Source organism: Cylas formicarius, unplaced genomic scaffold (assembly GCF_029955315.1).
Source record: "Cylas formicarius isolate icCylForm1 unplaced genomic scaffold, icCylForm1.1 PGA_scaffold_3__17_contigs__length_32017465, whole genome shotgun sequence".
NCBI classification, from domain to species: Eukaryota; Metazoa; Arthropoda; class Insecta; order Coleoptera; family Brentidae; genus Cylas; species Cylas formicarius.
The window spans coordinates 9,545,422-9,568,922 of record NW_026844326.1 but is presented as its reverse complement, the minus strand read 5'-3'; the positions used below and the strand labels follow the sequence as shown (position 1 = coordinate 9,568,922).

General features: G+C 33.7%; 4 protein-coding genes across 6 annotated transcripts in view; 2 read left to right on the top strand and 2 right to left on the bottom strand.

Moving 5' to 3' along the window:
* The first annotated feature begins 101 nt into the window (after window positions 1-101).
* Window positions 102-9,297, top strand: LOC132699967 (testis-expressed protein 2). 2 transcript variants are annotated; one of them, XM_060666980.1, is made up of 16 exons: window positions 108-246; window positions 311-410; window positions 607-765; window positions 1,047-1,177; window positions 1,432-1,639; window positions 2,680-3,184; window positions 3,262-3,505; window positions 3,559-3,797; window positions 3,899-4,070; window positions 4,125-4,205; window positions 4,261-4,350; window positions 4,403-4,609; window positions 4,662-5,067; window positions 7,877-8,110; window positions 8,161-8,378; window positions 8,434-9,297. In XM_060666980.1, exons 2-16 carry the CDS (start codon window positions 365-367, stop codon window positions 8,500-8,502), a joined length of 3,009 nt encoding a protein of 1,002 aa, XP_060522963.1. In that variant the 5' UTR covers window positions 108-246; window positions 311-364; the 3' UTR covers window positions 8,503-9,297. The 2 variants fall into 2 exon arrangements, with proteins under 2 accessions (XP_060522964.1, XP_060522963.1); XM_060666981.1 differs by lacking the exon at window positions 311-410 and having other exon boundaries at window positions 102-246.
* On the bottom strand, window positions 9,294-15,950 carry LOC132699969 (tRNA endonuclease ANKZF1-like). Its single transcript, XM_060666982.1, has 10 exons — window positions 15,891-15,950; window positions 15,688-15,834; window positions 14,060-14,171; window positions 13,805-14,008; window positions 13,612-13,754; window positions 13,283-13,552; window positions 12,247-12,472; window positions 11,496-12,196; window positions 11,278-11,445; window positions 9,294-9,487 (listed from the first exon to the last, which is right to left on the bottom strand). The coding sequence occupies exons 3-10, from the start codon at window positions 14,148-14,150 to the stop codon at window positions 9,320-9,322; spliced, it is 1,971 nt and encodes a 656-aa protein (XP_060522965.1). The 5' UTR covers window positions 14,151-14,171; window positions 15,688-15,834; window positions 15,891-15,950; the 3' UTR covers window positions 9,294-9,319.
* LOC132699970 (uncharacterized) lies at window positions 14,209-15,723 on the bottom strand. The gene is made up of 3 exons (XM_060666983.1): window positions 15,426-15,723; window positions 15,094-15,328; window positions 14,209-15,011 (listed from the first exon to the last, which is right to left on the bottom strand). Exons 1-3 carry the CDS (start codon window positions 15,589-15,591, stop codon window positions 14,906-14,908), a joined length of 507 nt encoding a protein of 168 aa, XP_060522966.1. The 5' UTR covers window positions 15,592-15,723; the 3' UTR covers window positions 14,209-14,905.
* A 23-nt stretch (window positions 15,951-15,973) lies between the features above and the next one.
* LOC132699966 (unconventional myosin ID) overlaps window positions 15,974-23,501 on the top strand; it is a 28,162-nt gene continuing 20,634 nt past the window's right edge. For both annotated transcript variants that reach the window (XM_060666979.1, XM_060666978.1), the window contains exon 1: window positions 15,974-16,246. In XM_060666979.1, the coding sequence (XP_060522962.1) occupies window positions 16,158-16,246 (89 nt within the window). In that variant the 5' untranslated portion in view covers window positions 15,974-16,157. The remainder of the gene's footprint in view (window positions 16,247-23,501) is intronic.

Below are 23,501 nucleotides of genomic sequence, written 5' to 3'. Positions count from 1 at the left end.
GAATTTTGTAATGGGTTAATTTACCTGCAATGACAATGATTATTTCCTTAAAACTTACCAAATATGATTCTATGAGCGTATTGTTGATTTGTGCAAAACATTCTGACGTTTTGTTGCTGGTAATTTGAAATGTTCATTTTATAATAAATTTGTAGTGTCACAAATAATAATTGTTGTCTATTTGATGCATAACAATATTATATAATTAGAAACGAGAGGAGAAAATAATCATGGAGTCCGGTAAAAGTAAGGGATATATTTTATTTGTTAATATATTTAATGTAAATTGCTAGAATATATTAATTTCCAGACTTTATATTCCTAAATTCATTTTTTCTTCTAATTAAATGTTGGTTGTAAAAAAATGAGTACGAAAAAAGATAATAAGGTCACTCTGGGAATGTTGAAAGGTAAAAAGGTATTTTGAGGATTTATTAATCTAGTTTTAGCAGAAAAGCATGAGTTAGATAACAGTTATTACCCGTTTGGCTTTTGTTATAGAATTGTTGACAATAGATTTTTGATCAAGAAATTTTGATTAGCGACTTTTGTTTCCTTTTTTAAATAAAACATCTCAGTACTAAACTTGTAGAACACAAATTTCAGGCAAGCCGGTCTCCACGTCAGTACAGTCAATATCTATAAAATTTCATGCTGATGTAGAAGAAATTGAAGAAGTGAATTTAATTGATGCTGATAAACCACTACATACTGATAGTAGCCAAGAATTGGAAAATTGTACTCTATCAAATTCAATTTCTACAGGTAAGTGCATACATGCAAATTGTTAAATTCAGATCTATCTTCTTAAAAATTTAAATTTTCAGTTTTTAAATGTATTTTAATCTTATTATTTCTGCCACTTTATTATGTTCATTAAGCCATATCATTTTCACAACCTTGAAGTGAGAAAGGTAAATTTGATATTTAACACCCGCTATAAATTACTCATCAGATAATATTTAATATTTCAGTTAAAAGAAAATGCCAACTGTAATTTAAAATAAGATTTAATTAACATTCCCATTCATGTACAATGTTTCTAGGAGAACAAGATACTAGCCCTTTGAAATATTTTCCTAAGCTGGTAAAAAGGTCAACTAGTGTTGATGTGAATGCCCAAACTTTGGGCGGTTCACCTCCTTCAGATCCCTGGAGATTTTTTTCTGACATTAAAGTGAGTACCATGGTTATCATACAATCACTTGGGAGTGTTGTCAATAGAGATAATTAGTTTTAATGGTTTCCTGTTCTGAAGTATATGTAGCTATTGCGTGAATTTTAACCAAATTACAGAATGGGGAAATGTGATAGGCTTATGAAAAAAATCCAATTAAATTCTTCTAAGGTAGGTTACTATTTACTATAGTTATGACTTTGTTGTGTTGATTAGGTTTTGAGAGCATCTGATTTTGTGTTTTGGGGTTTCAGGGCAAAATTACTAAAAATGTTGAAGAAAAAATAGCTGAAATTAAAGCAAGAACCTCAGAGGAAAGCTCTCCCCTGCATAAACCTAAACGAGACTCGGTTATCAAAGAAGTCAAAGAAACCAGTAAAGATAGTTCCAGTGTTTCGGATTCAGAGGATATCTCTGAAAGCAGTATATCAAAAACTTGTGAAGTGCTATCAACAACTGAAGGTAATATATCATATAATAATTATTAGTAACAAAATAATATGTGGGTAGAGGTATAATGGGCACACAATATTTTTTGTTGATTAATGTAAAGTTTTTTAATTATCAGTGATTTACAATAGTGTGAAAGTAAAATTCAGAAGCTGTTGGTTTATTATAGTTAACAAAAACAAACAAATTATTTTGTGGGGCACGTTTGTTTATGTCGAGCAGGGGTACCATGGGAGAATAAATCCCCGAATTGGCGATTTTACAATTCAATGATACCTCTGGCGGAAAAAAATTACTATAGTTGGGAAATAAGATTGGAAACAGTTGCATTGTCTTCATATGATGTTCATGTTTGCATTGTAGTTTTTATGTTAATAGTATAAAAAAAAGTTTGTTTGGTTCGCGATTCAGTGCCATCATGGATTCATCCAAAACATTAAAGGAAAAGCTTACTAGTTTTAAATCCAAACTCAAAACAAATGCTCTGCTCATGGGTGTCACTCAAAATAATAGTTTTTGTTTGTTTTTGTTTTTGTAGTTTAACTTGTTGGATCCTGCAGTAGATCCAATTAAAAGATGTTGCTCTTGCGTTATTTTTCACTTAGCACACACACCACAGAAAGTGATAAGGGAGTTACTGACAATGCATTATTGTGGCTTATGCAGGTAGAATAAACTGGTCAAAGGTTCATGTAAACATTGAGATTGCAAGTAGAGAGAGCACATTTGTTTACATTTCGCAGTGTCACGATGGGAGAATAATTTCGGGGATTGCGGCATTTTTGCTATCAGTCTTTGTGATAGTAATATCCAAAAGCAACGTTTGACTTTCAATTCTATATATTCTATTTCTATATATAGCACTAATAATACTAGAGTTGCAAAAACTGTCTTACTCTATTGTCTTTACTCTATTTACTCTCTATTAAAATGGTGTATGCTAATTGTATGCCTATTTTGCTATACACTTACGGATTCGGGAAAATGAATTTATACAAATAATTAAATTAAGTGACCTAGTAGGAAGCTAACCAAACCCAACCAAATTTTAGGAGTAGAAATGTCGAGTGATGAGGATACGTCTTCAGTAGACAAAGGCAAAAATGAAAAAAAGGTAGTTTCGCCTTCACACACTAACATATTCAAGCAGAAGTTCAGATTTTTGAGGCATAGAGGAGCCCCGAAAGAAGGGTTGACTAACATAAACAATTTATCGAAAATTTATAACATTAACACTGAGAAAGTTGAGCAGGCATTACCGGAACATTCCGACGATGTAGAGAGTGCTGTAGACGCGCTTGAAGACAGTGAAGAAAGAGGCGAAACAAAAAGTGAAGAACATAAATCCTTAGGTAATGAGGGGATTATAAGGGCAGTAGCCGAAAAAATAGAAAACATTGAAGTAGATAGTGAAAATGTTTTAAATATTAAGGAAATAATGGGAGAGGACATAAGACAATCATCAGAAAAGACTAATAAAGTTGTGACTGTATTTGCTCCAACAGGTTTTGTAGACTTAAGGCCAAAGAGGCCATCAAAGGATTCCAAGAATCATTTGTAAGTACCTAACAACAACAAAGCCCTAACGCTTTCAACCTCAGACTTGGTTGAGGGTTTATTTTTAATATTTCTAGATCCTGGCTGATACCCATTCTTGCCATCGTTTTTTACACGGTTTTGCACGGTTATAGTCCGTACTTTGCCGGATTGCTATTAGGGGTTGCACTGACTGCTGCTGTATTCTTGGCTTTCCTCAAAATTTACGCGTCCAATGTTGCAACAGTAGCCACCAATACAACGATCTCTACATCTCAAATCGTTCGCAAAATTATGGAAATTCCCGCTGCGAAAGAATATCAGCCTTTAACAAAATATGAGGTGCACAATTTTTCAATATGATTTTACGAGATATGAAAGCCATACCGTTTCAGGGTTGGGTAAACGAGTATCCTGATGTATATGATCCTATGACTTATCATATTTCTCGAACTCAGTCAGTATATTTACGTTTACAAGGCAATTTGTTAAGGATTAGTCACACAAAACACAGGGTTGCCAAACGCGCAATGTGGAATGAGGCAGAAATTAAAGCCAACTTCAGTCATCACAGAATTTATAATTTGACTGATGCAAGAATTAGTCTTTTGCCGGAAGGATTGGCCAAGAAAAGGTAAATAGGATTATTTCGGATTTGAGAAATAATGTAAGACATTAACCCACCCAATTCTTAGATATCTTAATTTCTTTAATTCTAATTATTTAATTTTTTAGACACTGGAGCAAAAAATATCCAATTTGTATTACACTAGGCAAGGATCAATTGGCTTTTAAGCCGGACTTGCTAAAAAATGAACTAAAAATGGAAAAATCTGATGAGAAAACAAAAAAATCCCCAAAGGCTAAAAGAAAATTCACATTTAAGCGTCGTGACTATCAAGAATTGGTAAAAGAGAATAATTGCTATATAAAAATGTTGCCACAGAAATGATTCTTTTAGGCTCAGCGTTTTAGTAAATTAACTCAAGATGAAGACATTGAATTAGATTCTGATTCTAGAGAAAGTAGCCCTTCCCCAGAAGTACTAAAGATGCCCTCTCCATCATCAGTAGTTTTAATATTTTGGTTGTTTTTAGGATTTAGGTGTGGATGATTCAACTACAGCTGGTGATGATGAAGAGTACCTTGATTTGCCAGCCACTGAGCATTTATCGCAAGAAGAAGATGTAAGTAAAGTATAGTTTTGAAACTTCTTCCTGAACTTATTATCTGGATTAGGGGAACTCTGTGGAGCAGAACTTGTACATATTTGGCCGTACAGATCGAGAGAAGGAAGACTGGTTCAGAAGGCTGGCTGCAGCAACCCACCAGGTCAGCGAAACTACTATAAATGAGCACGATCATGACCATGAAATTAGCGCTAATATAACCCAATCTGTCCATGTGGAGGATGAATACTTAAAATACATGTCCGTTTTTAATAAGGTATTACATTAATAAATTCAAAGAATAATTTACATTAGTGTTCTGTTTTAAGCCTTCCAGAAAGAAATCCAAAGATAAATCTGATAAAAACGAGTTAGATTCCTCAGGTGATAACAATGAAGAATCGCTGGAGTTTAAAAGTGAGATGGTTTTATGGTTCAACGCCTTGCTAGGCCGTGTACTTTACGACTGCATGAGAGATTCAAATTTCACAGTGAAAGTGAAAGAGAGAATTCAGAAAAAATTAGGTACTATAAAACTTCCATATTTCATAGAAGAAATCTCAATTACTGAACTGTCCTTGGGAAAAACCCCACCATTTATACTTCGCACCTACAAACCTGTTTTGGACGAGAGAGGGCTTTGGGTTGACTTAGACATTAGTTATGAAGGACTGGTCGTAGTTACGTTGCAAACAAAAATAAATCTTATGAAATTGAAAAATCCTCAGTTGGGCGGTGAGTAGACAATTTGATTATACTCTCGTCTCTTCCGTAAAAAGCTGTAATTTTATCTTCGATTTTGCTTTGTGTTGGATATTGCTTTCCGTACGTGTATGCTAGTGAGTATGTCATACTCTTTATACTTGCATATACAGGGTGTTATTTTACTGACATCATATAATCTAATTAGTGAACCTAGGACCCACCCGAATTCTGAATTGATATTTTGTTCGGACCAAATTGCATAACTTTGTAACTTTATCCAGCCCGAGAGTAGAAACTAGCAAAAATCTTTGATAGTTATAAACATGATATGCTACTTCCAAAATAATTTTTGTAGCTGCCCGTTTTACAACTCCAGTGAAAAAGTACATTTAAAGAATCATAGTTAAATAAAGTTAAAACAGACAATATGCACAAAACTACCATTACAGAGAATTGCAAATACCGACCGAGAAATACTTGTTTATATACTTATTTCAATTATTTTTGTGTTCATTTTTCAAAGAAACTTCCACAGGCTACTGTTATACTTCTTATAAAACATTTTGATTCCTCCTGCCTCGGTTTATGTTGAGTTGAACTAGTTAACGTTTCGCCAATCATCCTGTTGGCTTCTTCAGAGCTTGACTGAAACTGACTCGCATTTTAGTCTGTACCTGCTTTTATATTGTTTGAGGAGGGCGGAGCTAAAAGAGGGGCATAAACACCTTCTCGGATGACTGATTCCCATATTGGTGACAGGTAGAGACCTGAGTCGCGGTTAAGATTGTTAGGTTGTTTATAGATTTTCATACTCTCGGATTTTTCGTTGGTAGAAGAATTGATTATATGCAAGAATTTTAGTTTTATCGAATAAAGTTTTATGTCCGCTTTCTTGATTGTGTTCGGCAACTGCTGATGAGTTTGTCTTAGTCTTAATGCTCTTTCATGTTCTTTGAGCCTAGTTGTTATATTTCGTCTAGTCTCTCTAATGTGTTCTTTGCCGCATATGCATGGAATGCTGTAAACTGCTGGCATTTCAAATGAAATTTTGTCTTTGACGGATCAAAGATGTTAAGAGATTTTTGGACAAGTGGTAAATCTGGTTTTGGCGTTATAAGAAAAATATGTTCATTGAACAAATAAAAAGCATCACATTACAAATCTTCTCACCTTAATTGAGAAATGCTTGTCTGGAACATATTTTTCTTATAAAGGCCAAATTTCATAGCGAATATATTTATGGAAGCCTTTGAGAAGAAAGCATTCGAGACCTTCCATCTAAAACCAAAATTTTGGAAACGCTACGTCGATTATCCTTTTGTTATTTGGCCTCATGATCAGGAATCCCTAGTAGATTTTCTTAGACATTTAAACTCTATACACCCCAACATACGTATTACCATTGAAATAGAAATAAATAACAACCGCCCATTCTTAGATATTCTTATCAATAGAAAATCAGACCTAACATTGGATCATTCTGTTTACAGAAAACCTACGTACACAGACCGATACCTTAAACCATGCATTACCATCCAGCTCAAAAATCATCGGTTATCAACTCTCTTGTTTACAGAGCCGTAAAACTATCTCAGCCCGAGTCACTGAACCCTTAATTAAAACACCTTACCTCTGCTCTTCTCTCTAATAATTTCCACATTAAGCGTTCCATCACAAAATACACTTCACCACAAGCTTCCAATAGCAATGAATCCGAAAGCAATCCCACACTTGCCACTGTTGTCCTTCCTTATATTTAAAACATCACTGACCACATATCAAAAGTTCTCAAGAAATATAACGTCAAAACCAGATTTACCACTTCTCCAAAAATCTCTCAACATCTTCGATCCGTCAACGACAAAGTTCCATTTGAGATGCCAGGAGTTTACAGCATTCCATGCACATGCGGCAAAAATATCTAACTATGCTCGAAGAACATGACTCAGGTCTCTACCTGTCACCAATATGGGAATCAGTCATCCGAGACGGTGTTTATGCCCCTCATTTAGCTCCGCCCCCCTCAAACAATATACAAACAGGTACCGAGTAAAATGCGAGTCAGTTTCAGTCAAGTTTTGAAGAAGCCAACGGGATGATTGGCGAAGCGTTAGCTAACAAAAACCGACGCAGGAGGAATCCAGAAGTTTTATAAAAAGTATTTTGGGGACACAACAGATAAAAGTGTTTGTGAATCAATCAGAATATATTTGGAATTATGAAGCATACTGTATTGCTATTTTGATCGAAATTTCGTACAATATACGAAATTAATGCATTCCAATTTAGAATGAACTGGAAGTTTTGGTAGCTAGTGTTGAGAAAATAACGTGTGTAGAACTTTTTCAGATATCCATTTTTGAACATAGCGAGTTGTCCAGTAAGTTAGTGATTTTGTTGAAGCAAAAAGTAGCCGTACTGGTGAGTCACTTTTTTTATGTGATTTGGATTGGTTTCGCGGTTTATACCAAAAATTAATCGGGAAGCGTTTGTCGTATTAGCAGACAAAGCAAAAGACCGCCTAAACATATTTGGACATATTAAACTAATAGCCGCGAAATTTCATTACTCTAATAATGAAACCATTTTTTTTGGGTTTCAATTAATGAAATTAGCAGTGTTCGTGTTAAAAATTAATCGGGACCTGTTGTAGTGTTAATCGACAAAATATATTTTCTGTCTTATCGCCGTCATTATTTCATTCCGCCGAAAGAGCCTCAAGCATTTTATACTAAATTGTTGGCTAATTTTTCCGGCATAAGATTCATCCATTAAATTATATGATGTCATTTCCCTGTATAAATTGCACATTTAAAGCTAAGTACTCGACAATTTTTAGAAAAACCCGTAGGGGAAGTAAGGTCCGCTATTTACCATTCCGACGTAGATGATTCGGCGGAAAGCAGCTCAGATGAGGACGCGTCTCAGGAACACATTTTAGCAAAAGACGCTTCCGCTAGTGGAGGATCCAGTCATTCTAAAAAAAATATATTTAAAATGGTAGATAGATTAGCGGAATCCAAGTTCTTCCAAGCTGCTACTGAATATAGATACATAAAAAAGGCAATGGAAGGTAAGGTTTGCATATGGAGGGTAAATTTGTATTTATTATGCTATTTGTAGGAGTGTCAAACACGGATCTAAGACTTACCGTTGAATTGAGGGGATTGGCAGGAACGGTTGTGTTGAATATGCCACCTCCGCCAAGTGACAGGATCTGGATTGGTTTCAGACCCGTTCCGGAATTAGTGTTATCAACGCGTCCAGGCGTCGGCGAAAGAAACGTTAACCATGGAATAGTAACCAGTTGGATAGAGAAAAAACTGCTTTTGGAATTTCAGGTAAGCATTTTACGTCAGATTGGTTTTTTTTTTCACAATAATTTGGTTATTATAGAAAGTGATGGTCATTCCAAATATGGAAGACTTCATAATACCCGTGATGGATCCGCAGTTACCACAATAAATATGTTATAAAGTGTTTTCTCTAAATGTATATTTGTGTGTGATAAAGGTGGTGATAAAATGTTACAGGGCAGAAAAATATAGTTTTTCTATTTTCAGTCTAGTCCGCAAAAAAAAGTGTCCAATTAATCATTATTTTAATTTCGGCTAACCGTTCTGTGATGTGTTATTTGCCACCATATTTAGAGTTTTCCGCGATACTCACATTAAAATAACCTTTTACGCATTTGGGTATCATTTTGGGCTTTGCATATTATCATTAAGACATTCCCATCGCCCCAAGAATTGGGGAAATAAAGAAGGACGTTGTTTTTTTGTAGTTCTGGATTGTTTGTTATTTATATTTTATTTTTGTTTTTGCGCAGTAAGAATGTGTTCATGCGAACAAACTGTTTGATGTGGACCAATTTTATCAAATTGTTAGTGACAAACATAATTCTGACAACAAATGACTGTTGATCTTATTTTCTTCCCTACTAAATAGGTGACTAATTTTTTGCTGAAAACCTATTATTTAATTCCAATAAGGTTCAACAGATTGCACATCACAGTAAAAGCTCTTCTTTCACCAATTTCAACCAAAAACTGTTCAAACTAACTCTAATTAATTTAGTTTAATTATGTAATTTTTTAGTACATTGTTGTTTTTACTAGTTTTGTAGGATTGTACACCGGTAGCAGCACCTTTTGTGATATATTTTTATGTTTTATTATGTTGTGAACTTGAAAATATTTATGTTCCTAATAATATGAATGCAAAGTTGAAATACATGTTTAAATAAAACTCCAAAATTTAGTCGATTTTTGTATTGCCTCCGTTACATCATACTTTGTAATCTATGCGCTTTAAGACACTCAATGCTGCAAAATCGGTTTTCCAAATACTCGAAAGGTACTTTGCCTGCCATGTCGGTTCCGCATAAGAAGCATCGCGCAACCACCAGGCCTGAGCTACTTAAAATGCGCCGTTCCGCCGCCAGCGCCCTCTGTAAAACAATCAAAAAACAGTTGAATATACTGCCGTCCTTACCCAAAAGGCAGCATATCCTCTGAGAAGTTCTGAGATAATGTTGTAGGTTCAATGTAGGTAGCAATGAATTTTAGTACGAAAAATTGTTTAAAAGGCATTTTGTGGTGCAAAAAAATTACATATACATAGTAAGAATTTTTACTATGATTTGACTATATGTGTATGAAAATTTACATTATTATACCTATATAATTTATTTTTGACCATTTTTCAAAACGAAAGGTCGGGTATAATTGCATAATTTTCTGTTCTTACCAAACATGACTGTCATAGACAAATTTTATTTTGGACATAGTCTGTTCTTTTACATAGTAGGCAACAGCAACTAGCAAAAAAATAATGTAAGCTTTGCGTTACTGTCAATATCAGTTTATGTTGCTAAAGTAAATAATTAGCTGATTACAATCTTACTGATACATTCAGCTCCGAAGATGATTCAAGACTTGCAAGTTATAAGACAAAACAAATCACATTGTAGCCAAGACGGTGAAGGACGTTATCCAATAATAAAGAACGAAACTGCAGATACGGGAAGTAAATTTACTATCAATCCAAAAATTAGTTGATTACAATCTTACTGATATATCCAGCTCTGAAGATGATTCAAGACTTGCTGAAGTTATAAGGCAAAACAAATCACATGATAGCCAAGACGGTGAAGGGCGCTATCCAGTAACAAAGAACGAAACAGGAAAGAGAAGTAAATTTACTCTCAGTAGCAAAAAAAAAGATGTGATTAAAATGGCAAATATCGAAATTTTGTGAAACTTGCCACTTTCATTGCAACAAGAACTTTGATAAATAGATAACATGATAAAAACAGGATTGGAACATGAATGGAGTGATTCTGCAAAATCAGTGATGCAGTGGCGACAACTTAACTCAGGAAACAAATTTGATGAAAAAGTTCGCGTAGGCAAATTCACGTCTCTCCCAATCTTGGTATATAATTCATTAGCTGTATAATATTAGCTCAAATGTGATAAAAGGGATATACACAAAAAATCCCATTAATTGATAGAAATGATAAATACACAGAGAATCTTGTGAAGAGTTCAATCTGCATAATCCCCTATAAACAAAATATTCCTTAAACCGTCAATGTCAAAGTTCCGCTATATGGCAAGTCCATATGAAAAGGTCAGAAAATGCAGGAGAAAAATATAGAGGATGCTAATGAGACGTTGGATGAAGACACATATAATTTTTCAATGGACCTAGAGAAGGTAATCATGACCATATATAAAAGACATAGTGGATGTGGTAGTTGAGCGCCGCAGAAGCTTTTCTTAAAATACAGAACCAACTTTGAGAAAGACAATTCCGTTGAACTATGCTTTCTTAAGTTCAAATCTGTTCAAAAGCTTAAAAAACCAAGATTTATTGAAGGTCTGAGAGGGAGCAAGTCTGATAGAAAGGACAAAAATTTCTTTGTCCCATGCCCAAAAGTCGGCACAGGTTTTGGAAGATCCTCCCAGTTAATAATTATGCAGTTGATTTACGAAATTCCCGAGAGTCAACGAATTTTAAGTATAATTTATTGTTGTTGTAGGTTGCGATTTCATATTTAGATACTTTTCTACTAAGATTAACTTAGTAACTCTTAAATTTATATATCATTAAATCTAGATTTAAAAAATCTTTATTTGCTAGCAAAGCTCATTAAGTGTTTATTGCGATTGTCGCGATTTACTCAGTGCTGGGGTTGCGTTTTAGATAAGGACGGCAGTATAGTGGGGCGTATACCTTTTCTCGGTCACTTAAGTTTAGAAAGCGATTTTTCTCATCCTCTTCCTTCTGTTTCGCGAACATTTCCTTCTTTTTAAGTTTTTCTTTCTCTCTTTTCACTTTCCTCTGTTCTTTTCGCTTTTCCGCAATTTCTTCGTCTGTTAGAGCGTTTATCGGAATTTGGGCCTACAATTTAAGTTGCTCAGCGAAATTACCTCGACATTAGGCGATTCTACCTTGTTGTAGTTATGTTTGTTGGGATTTTCTTTGGCGTACAATTTCAGGACGTCCCGGACGAGTTTACTGCTGGTGCAAGTATACGCGGTTTGTTGGTTCTTATTTTTTAAACACGGATCCGCCTCGTTTTCCAAAAGGTACCGCAGCATTTCCTCGTGCTCGTTCATGGCCGCCACGTGGAGAAAACTATTTCCAATCTCGTCCAACGTTTCGTTGAAAAATTCAGCTGCTACATCTGTCCGCGAGATCGTCGCACTATCGAAAGTCTTTAGTCGGTCGTTCAACATTTCCTTTAGCTCGATCACGTTCCCCCTAACGAGCACGTCGGTAATTTTTCGTTTCCTCTCGTTTTCCTTTTCGCGCCATTTTTGATTCTTAGTTTTCGCCGGTTTCTTTTTCCGCTGTCCCGTTTTTCTTTGTTCCGGCGTCAAGCTGTCGTCGTATTCTTGCAAACCTCGAAAAGATATCTCCGTGGTTTCTACGTTTATGTCGTCTTCTAAATCGCTCGCATCGTCGGAAAGGACAGAATTAAACACGTCCTCGCCGCTGTTTTCTCTCGTGTATTGTCCAGGAAGAGGTCTTTCCACAATCTCCCGAGATTTTGCCCTGTTTATGCCTCCCGACTTGATTTTGCTTCTTCTGCTTGAATTTTCCGGCGTTTTTTGACTGGAGAACAGCTTTGTGGCCGCGTTTATCGAATCTGGGAAAGAGACGTTTTAATAATATTTCGAAAATACCTCAATTAGCTACCGTAAACGTGTGCTTGGCTGAGGACGGAATGAACACGTTTGACCTCGGCAAAAGTAGCTCGACCGGTTGAAAACGGTATAGTGCACAACCTAACGTCACCTCTATCCAGGAGCGGTTCTTTGCCTCCGAATAGAACCGACTTATTATAGGGACCGGACGCTCTATAAATGATCAAGCTACTAGCTTTTATTTCTTTGGACCACGTCGTTACAATATTCTTCACGTGCTGCGAAAAATAATAAGCCAAATTAAATGAAAAAACATGCCTGTTAATAGGGAGACAAAAAGAAAAGGGTTAATGAATGGTATTTATTTGCCTTACAAGTTACGTTTAGGAAATTCAAAAATAGTGAGGCATAATCCATTTTTTCCTATATTAAGTACTTACATCAATGCAGGGAAGTCTTTGGCAATAACAAAGATTAAAATCAGCTTAACTTTAAACTTTAAATAAAAGATATTTAAAATGAACCAATGAGACTAATTGTAAATCTTATATATCAAAAGGTATCCAAAAAGTTTACTTAAATCTTAAAATGCTATACCCCCGTAGGAACATTTTAAATGAAAGACAAAAATAAATTCAGCCGATTCACATATTTTGGCTCATTTCAATTTTGCTGATATTATTTATGTGTAGGCAAAGAAGTTATCGAAACAATTCCAACAGTTGATACTGTTTCTTCTAAATTAAAAAAGGCGCAATCTGCGTTTGGACTGTGCCACAAAATTATCATCAACAAATATCCCCAAGTTTGATTCAAAAAAATTAATTATCGAACCGAAGTTCACAATTTGCCTCTACTATTTCATAGACTTATTTCACCACCACCAAAGTTTAGGATGTTTTCTGATCCTTTTTGCATTTTTTTTCTATATTTTATTATATTGCAAATTGATGTAAAAATTTTATTTTTACTATTAGACTAGACTTTATTGCACTTGTTAATATTTTAAGGAAGCATATTATAGACAAAAGGTTCTTTTAAGAAAACTGATAATTATATGAAAAAAATGTTTAAAGGTCAGGACATACCTCAACTAGAGCTTGTTCATTGTACCTCCTCAAAGAGGCTCCCGCACTTTTAGGATGGGAACCACCGGACTTGGCATCCCTAGACGATTGCGATCCGCCTTGGCCAGACCTAACCGTATAACAATGGAATGTTTTATGGAGTATCGGTTCATTCTCTGTAAAAACTGCTCCGGCAAAATGACCTCCGCCCAACATCAATATCGTCCATTGCTTGTTACCGATGCATTTTTCTCTAAATCTTTCAAAAAAATTTACACTCGCCAGATCCTCCTGAAAAAGCGATACTAGATATGAGACATCGTAGTCGGAAGTAGTTGCTGCTTTATTACTTTTTTGTCGCATAAAAGACACCGGTACAAGGAAAATACTCGATCATCCTTGTTCTGCAAAAAAAGTTTTCCCAAGGCGGTAGCAAAAGTGTCTAAAGAGTCGTCTTCTTCGGAATCAGAACCAGATATGCTTGAAATATCATCTACGATTTTGAGCGTTTTAATCACCTAAGGGGCGTGCGTGGTAGCTTACCTTTGTCGTTTTTCCTAATAAATTCCTCCTCGCTGATCGGCGGCTTGTTTTGCAAAGATTGTTTTAAATTATATCGATGCCAATCAAGTCTATAGTGCATCCTTTGTTGCTTTAAACTTTCAAATTGCGTGAGACAATACGAACAAGATAGTTTGTTATCACTTTTAATGGAACGCCACTGCTTTGATTTTTGATTAATATCGTCTAAAATGAACAATTATTATGCTAGGTGAACCATATAACGTTCTGATTCACCTTCTTCAGCGACTTCGTCCAGAAGCACAAGTTTGGCAGATTTATCAAAAATATTCAAAAATTGTTTGCTGAATATGCCCATAGTCGTCATTTTGTGGAAAATTTGAATTAACTAAAATTTAAATGATTTTATATATTATATTGCAATTCCCCAAAGCTTTTTATATTCAAGTTCTTAAAATAAATTGTTTGTTTATATTTAAATAAGGTATAAAATATAAACATATTAAATATATAGTGCACTTATTCTTAACTCAACAATATTAAGATTAAATTCATAATAATTATAATTGTCCCTTATTATTGAAATGCGTGTTTTGCCAATAGTTCACTGAATATTCCTATTTTGCTATTTGAGCCAATGCTACCATGGAAAATAGGGCAGAAATTAATAAGCAGGGTGTTCCGTTTTATCTTTTAAAAGGCTTTAATTTTGAGAACAAAGAATATAAGAGGAGATTATGGAACATAAAAATTTCGGTAGTTTTTTTTTATTTTTACGTGTATGACCTGCAAATTCAATTTTGTAATGATGAGTTATTATCTTTATGGCATTTTTTTTGGAGAACAAAATGGAATATCAGTAGATGATAGGAAATAGTATTTTAAAGTAAACATATGTCCACTAAGGGACAAACCAAAAATTTCATTATAAATATATATTTATCCAAAATTGATCTTATAATAAACATAATACAACCAACTACATAACAAAAATATGTAAGTCTTCTTAAATAAACCAAATACACATAGCTGCATCAAATAACAAAAATCTTAGTAAAAAATAAATTATGAAAAATATGATTCACCACATTGCACATAAATCAAATAAGGTATTTTGTCACTTTAATACTGAATTGAAGCCCCTCTCAGGTACATGTATGTTGTTACTAAAATTCCAATGAGTATAGCAAATACATAATTTAGGTGGAAGTTATGCCCCGACTGCATCCTAAAACCGAATAACACTGCTATGTTAATATAATAATGTTTTAGTATACTTTTGTCAATGCAGAATGAACATAAAATCTTACCTGTATTTCTGTGGTGATAAAGGACTTGGTGGCTGGACACCAGGCACATTTGAATCAAGATATACAAATATCCAAGTAAAATATGTAGTAAGAAATCCACAAAGCAAAGGTACCCAGAAATGGCTGTACCTTACAACAGTTTGCCAAGAATTTGTAAACACGACTCGCCCATCTTCGGTAAACACTTCATAAGAGATTAACTTTCTTTCAAATATAGTTTTTTCTATAATGTCCTCTGTAATATAAATCACAAAATCAATAATAATTGCAATATTAGGTAATGTCTACCAAATTCAATGCAACATTGTAAAATATAATTTAAATATACTTACGGTTTGCAAAAAAGACTTTAACGAAAATAACTAACAGGGAAAAAGATAGCCCATAGATAGCCAGTTTTCGTTCGTTTAGTACCATATTATCTTCAATAGACTTTCGCCTCCTCGGCGTGCTATCAACGCCATTTTCGTAATTTTTGATTAACCGTTGACGAAGCATTTCACCAAAAATTTTACTTTTTTTTTTAAATTTACCCTTAATTTTACGGTATTATTATATTTACAAAAATTATTGGAATACAAACACAACACTTACCCAATATTGCCAAGGGGCGATGACGTAACCACAGAAGCCCTGTAAGGAAGCATAGTTAAGATTTTGCCCAGATCGCTATCATTGCAGTTAATAGGGTAATTTTCACTTGGACATTCGTTCCATTAATCGAAAACAACTGCCTGCAGTCTTCTTAAAATTAATTAATCATTTTTTGCAATTTCATTTACATATTCATATCCCACCCCCACTTTTCAACTAAATCTTCTAAATCTCAGTCGCCTCAGCACAGAATATTCTGTGGGCATAGTCCTTTGTGGATCTTAGTTATACTCGTAGTCGTAGTTGGTTTGCGGTGGTCGTTGGTAGTGAGATTTGTTCGTTTTTTGTAGTTTGTTTTTACCAGTTTCGTACTTTTCGGTTTTGACTTAATTGAATCATCAATTTCGTACTGTGCTTATAAAGAATGTATGTGTAATTGATTAAAAACGTCTTAAAGCAAACGAAACAAAATGACGATACGAAATGAAGTTGGAGTCGGAGATTTTGTCCTTATGGACAAAATCGACATGGATAACTTCATGAAAAACTTGGAAATTAGGTGGGTTCGCTTATATTCATAATTTACGCACCTGCCTTTGGGCGGCAACTAAAGCAACAGGTATTATGGTATGCCAATACGCATTCGAACGATTTGTACGTGCAACATGAATAATAATTATTAACTTTTACACTATAAACGGTTAGGTTTTAATTAAGTTTTTTTTGTTTGATATTTGGGTACCTAGGTACTAGTATTTCCAAAATGATTGGGTTGGTATAAATACCAGACGATGGATTAAAATAATTTTTTGCGGTTGCCTATATATAATTCCATAACCAGTAGATATTTTTTTATATTTCAACAATTATATTGATAGTATATTAAGGTAGGTATTAAATGAATGCGGCAATCTTTAATTTGCAAATGTATTCCTTCAATTGCCATTAAGTCGATTAATGAATCAGCGCGACAAGCTTTGATGACATCACTCTTAATAACTTGCTCAAGTTAACATCAAACCGCCTTAGGTTAGTAGGCTATAAAACAGGGTGACTCACGGTTGAATTAAAAGGATAAATTAGGTACCTGAATAATTTTTAAAATAAATAAAATATAAGGCACCCCTATTATCGTTGTTTAAACAAAGAATAATTGATGATTCAATATTTAAGTTTCATTATCGTCTAACACAAATAGGCGTGAATGGCTTTCGGAAATAGTTGGGTAGTTTACCACCCGCGAATTTCAATATTATGTGTAGAGATTTTTCAAAAATTATTAAATATGGTGTTGGGATAGTTCGCAAATGAACAGAAGCTTGTTTCAAAAAATGTCATCTTGGCCGAAATTAAGTTTTTTATCGATTCCCACAACCAGTTGTAGGTATTCAGTTACCTACATGTATTTCCAAGAATTTTTTAGGTAGGACCATTTTCTCATACTTACGTAAGAACACACCCTAAAATTCACTTTGTTGAGTGGAAGATTACAGATACTTGAGTATTTGTTCAACATTATGGATGGAAGATTAGATAAATTAAGTAAGACTTTTTTGTGCGCGGGCGTAAGGTATAATTTATAATAATAATAATTATCAAATTTTTTAAAAAAAAATTCCGATGTAGGTACAAGGGAATTCCTGGTTTTATTTTTTTGTATTTTGACTTGGTTAATTTGTTAAATAAAACATATAAATAATTACATCGTCTTTCTCTGTCGGACTACGTGTATTGTTTAATAATGCGCAAAATGGAGTTTATTGGTATAATTTTACCCATTATGGAAGTGGAACGAGGTTTTTGGTGTAGAGAAAAAGTTGTTTTCAGTAATAAAATATCATTTCGATTACATCTTTTCCAGTTCATCCGTATAGCAGCAGATAGCAATATCCTCGCAATCATCACTTTATGGGCCCAATATCATAAGCGTCTATTTAAAGAAATTAGGACGTATATAATTTGAATGCAAATATCGTACAATAGCCGCAATAAAATAATAAACATTGTTCTCGCAATGACAGCGCCATTTTTTTCCTTAAACACAGTTCACTCGACCAATTGGCCTGCGAGGCCCTAAAACCACTCTTGAAGAATAGATATTTAAATTTATCGGGTCGATGCATTTTGATTGCTGATGCAAAATTGACATGACAATCGACGCGACGTGATAGTAAATAGAGGTTAATAAACAATGTGTCATGCGTGTGATTTCACACGGAGATTTTTGCGTTTTAAGTTGAAATCGATTTTTAAATATCGGTTTTGTTGACGACCGTCTTTGCCTTGATATCTGACCTAAATGCACGCCTAGCCAGTTAAAAAATCATAAGTTTCGTGTTCCAAAAAATAGATTAGGGAAAGATACCCGCTCCAACCGAGGCTCCAACCTAATAGACAAAAACCATTGTTTCGTTGCATCTGACAGGCCCATACGTAGCAACTGGAAAAGTTTTAAGGTCAATATTTCTTTTTATTTTAACATTGTACGATAAAATGTTTTTTTCTTTTTAAAAAAATATAGTCTAAGTAATTTTGGAAAACCCAAAAGCCCCACGTCTATAATTGTTGACTTAACCGTAAGACGATATTCCATTAGAACAGCCGCTATTTTTAATAGGTGCAATACGATATTTAAGCAAGGAATTGTTATTTCGCGTAAGCACACACTTTTATGTTAATACACTCCACAAAAAAAAAACTATCGCATAATACATTTTTCATGTCTGAGCCATTTGTGTGTTTGAAGGTTGCATAAACATTAAACACTTTCCAATCGTTCGATACGGTCCTGGAGTATCATAGGCAAACAGACTAGGTAGAACAATCATATCTATTACACGATAACAATTTAATAGAGTGTATCTCCTCCAATGGTTCTAATTAATCTAACTATAGCATGTTCGAGCTCTAGAAGATTCCTACTTTTTAGCTTCATTAGTAGATGGTTCCGGGTGGATTCATGTCTAAACGTACAGCATGCCAATCTTAAACTTCAAATCCAACCTCTTCTATGTATTCAGGCACAATTTTAACCACGTGTATTATTATGTATTAAGATGAACACATCACCAATAGATAGCTCGAATAGTACAACATATAGTTCAGCAGTCCTCCATTCACTACAGCGGATTCTGTGCAGCCGTTTAATGAAATGCCTCTCCACACCATAAGATACCTTCCACGAAAATTGGAGTTAAGTTGGCATATGTCGATTAGAAGCGAAAAAGTAAATCTAGACTCGTCAGTAAACAAAACATGAGCCGAGTCATTAATGGTGGTGCAATTTATATGTTCCCTGGAAAACCTCAAACGGCCCAAACGATGTGCTTTGGTGAGGTGAGGCAGTATTATTGCCACTCTTGCTTGTATTCCGTTCTTTCTTTACCCTTTACGTACATTTTGCCTACTTACGTGTGTATTTGACACATTACTGAAGTCATTTTGCAGCAAATAACGATTATCTTTACCCAGCAAAATCGTTTAAAAACTGTAAATTCCAGTTTCTGTATACCGGGAGACATTAGATTGACGACTTGTTCTGTAGTTTAATTCCTCTTTTATTTTTAATTTGCGACAATTGAACTAATATCGTTTTTGCTTATTTAATCAACTATAAAAACTAATTTAGAACGCCCATTCAACACATAACCAATAAACTTGTGGTATTCGACAACCTACATGACCGCTGACAGATTGTCAATATGTTTAGGAAAAATGTTCTAGGAAAACGTGTGGAAATTCTTGTTTAGAAAATAAATGGCGCAAAGTTCAGATTAGAAGGTGAGGCATCCGTGGAGAATCAATCTTTTCTCTACGAAAATAGCAGTACCGCCTTAGAAGTGCCTACTTGATCTCTTTAGATTTTCAGTTTTTATGAATTATTTTACGGAGGATCAATTAGAGATGATACACCGAAATACAGGTAGGATGCGCCTGTACTCCAATAAAGACACCATCCATCTAACGCGTGGCTGACGTTTTTCAATTAAGGTTCACGAAATCAATTGGGCGAATCTACAATGTGGTCACGCACATCGTAGCGCCAATAATTTGATTTTCTGTTCAATTTGCCAGGAACATTTCCATTTCCTTCAGCAAGGCGTTAAAATGGATCTCGCCGGTTTTTGTCATTGGTTGTCAGCAAGAAAATATTAAGGCCTAAAGCCGCACAACAGAACATTGAAAAATTACACGTTCCCTTGCATTGTCTTATCTTAATAAGTTGTATGGTATATCACAAAGTATATAACCTGACGACCGCAATTAAAGACCTAACCACTCGATTTTGTAGGACGAAATTTGAAGGTGTTTTAAAAATATAAACACGGAATATATTATATTTATTTAGGTATTACATTAGAGTTATTATTTATAGTATTACATTAGTGTACCACTAGAAAATACAATGGTACTGAATAATAAGTTCGATAAAGAAAAGGCAATATACTTAGAGACACACTATACTTAACTCAACAGTTTTGGTTAGTCTTGGTTGCACGATATTCTGTGAGCCGCACTACAGTTGAGGCCCGTTCATCATCATCAATTTAAAAACGTGGCAGTTGCATTGAAAGCTTCTAAATTGTAAATGGAAATTTTTTAAGTAGCTGACACCTTTAGCATTGATCGCAAGACGATTCAAGGCATTTTCCAAAAGTGTTTTTAAATGCGAAGTTAAACATAGGATCTTTGGATAAGGTGTTGATAAAGAAGAAACCATGACATTATCGAAACGCGAACACAAATTTTGGCGAAAGTGAGGAGCGCTAAAACAGCTGGCATAATAATTGGCCTAACCAAAGACAACAAAAAAAGGATAAATTTAAAACCGAATGCGTTTCGTTATTTACTCTACCTCCGCAAGGAACTTCTACTTGCGACAGTTCTATTTTTACCTCCGGATTATGTGGAAATTTCACTTATTATTAGGGATGTTGTAAACATATGACACGGTTATTTGGAACGGTCTGATTGATAATGTTTGATATTTTTGTTATCGTCGATTAGATAGATAGATAGATGTATTATATGTATTGTATCATAATTAATTAATACTGAATATCAAGTTTTCGTGTTTAACTGTTCTAACTTGCAAAATATTTTAAAAGTACCCAAATAGCAAAACACATTAAATTTAGGAAAGAAGGAAACATAACTTTCAATAAGTTTTTCTAGTACCCTTTGGATAAAATCTTTAAAAAAAAGATAATGCAAATTAATAGGACGAGTTACGGAAAAAAATCATTTAGTAAAAAAAAAACAAAATATGTAAAATTGTGATAGCTGTGTGACCTATAGAGAGAAGTAAATCATAAATATTATAAAATATTTTCTTGAATTGCAAGTTTTTTACCTTCCATTTTATCTCCTTTGTCGTAATGAAAATGTGGTCACCATATTTTTAAAGCCTTCACTAGAGAGAACAAAAGTTTCGGACTCGATAACGCATTATCGCTTCCACCAAGGTTTTTGTCTTTCGACATTTTTCAAGCAAATGCTTTCGACAACATGAAAATGCGGAACGAAAGCTTGTACAGTGATTAGTACTCAGTACGTTTAGGAGCTAAGAATGTTCATTGTAAATGCCTTTTACGTTGACCTATTGGAAAGTGTATAAAAGTGAGCGTTTCTTTTTTTGGCTAGTTCGATTTTGTAGTCATAGAAGATCCCTGTATTAACTGTTTTTCTATTACCAATTTATTCTCATATATAAAAAAATATCAAATTTTATTTCTTGTCAATGCGATATTGAATTTTTGCATAATGATTATCTGATTAAAATATCTGTTTTTTGATTAATAATAAATATTAATTTTAAAATATTAAATATAATTAAAAAATACATTGTTTTGATTTCTTTAAACCGTTTTTTCTTCGAATTGATTATAAATAATTGTTTTCATGAGTTCTTGATGATTCACCGTCATAATGTGAACATAACGTTTATTTATTTATTGAAGTAAAAACAAAATGAATGACAACCAATGTAAATGGCTATTATGGCTCGGCCGTATGTATTTTTGTATAATGGCTTTTTTGGAAAAGAATCCACGTATCGTTTTTTTACGAACATCAAATCACCAAAATAAAGTCTCCCTATTGTGCACCAACTTTTGAAGACATAAATTGGCTGAGGTTCATTCAATTCCCCAATAACTTGACGTAACGACGAGTTGATGGAACAGCACCCATGTCTACATCCGAATTATTTTTAAAGAAAAATTTCTTGTCGTTAAAATTTACGACTTCTTTTGTAATTCTCGGATAGTTACCAGCGTTTATGTCTCTTTTAATAGTTCTAGATGTATTGTTAAGAATAAAAATGTTAAATTTAGGTTACAGAAAACAAATGGACGTTTTCGGGTAGACTTTTTAGTATAAGGGATCTCAAAAGGAATTTGTTAACTATTGTGAACACGTTGCTATTTAGCTTATAAACTCTGGGGTGTGCAAATGTAGATTTAGGGATTTACTTGTCCGATCCAAACTAAAATGAGATTGACTCAGAGAGGGACGAAACAGACATTTTGTTGGACATTTCTTTTTTGAAATTTCAAATTTCACAGGACTCTGAAAAATGCATCCTGTAAAATGCCGATGTAAAATGAAATTCTAGCCTTGTGGGGATTTACAGAAATAGTATTCCATTTAAAAAAATATATAAGGAAAGAAAAAGCATACGAAAGAGAAATTAGTAAGCATTCTCAGCTGTCTATAAATACATCCAAAATACATTTAATACACATAAACTAAACATTAATTCTGAGCTCATTCGACAAGCCTAATAAATCTAAAACTTCTAAAAGAGATGGTTCAGTGATATCACTTTTTAAAGATATTATCGACCTCTTACAGACTTGTTCAACCTATGCAAATTAATCAAAAGCCCTCTGGAAATCGTATAGTTCAATATTTGTTTTTCTCAAAAAATAGCAACGAGAGTTTTTATGGCGGCATATTCTTTTTCTTAATGATTAGATCTATATTCATATAAAGATTCGAAACTTTGTAAGTTAAAAATATATAATGGCTGATTCGTGAGATGGACGTACAAAATTTTGCCAAAAATTCATAATTTTCAAAAAACCTACCACAGCTTGGCAATAAAAAATCCCAATTTTTTATATTTTTAACATGAATTTACCTATTTGTTAATTTTAATTTAAAATTTAATTTAATTATACTGTAATACCACTTTAGATTTAGTATGTATCAAGAGGCACTATTTATGTACCACATTTAAAAAAAATCATTATCTCGCGTACGGAATTTCACATGTCTATTTTGGCAAGACGTTGATGGTACGCCACTGATTTCTCTTAAAAGAAAAATTATTCTTATAATCTCTAATCATTTCTAAAGAAATTTAGTTTCTTGACCTCTTCTTTGCATGGTCATATTATCATAAATTATCATGTCATGCAAAATCAAACTAACAATATGGTATTATATATTATTTGAATACTTTATATAAATCATTATATTTATAAAACAAAATCAGATCATGTAATATTTTCATAACAAGCGATAGATTTCAATGCTTTCCTTACGCAAAAAAATTCATCTGGGGGATACATATATTACCGCAACCATATACAAAATTTTCAAGTTCACCAAATAATTTCTAGCAAACGAGTCACATTCAGGTGGAATAATTGACCAATATTATTAAACAATTACATTATATTACACTTATCTGCCATCATTATTGACTATTGTTGACCAAACAATATTTTCTTCAAATATTTGTATAAGATAAAATTTAAAAATAGTAAAAAAAACAACTAATTAACAGGTAAGGAAAACCAAAATAC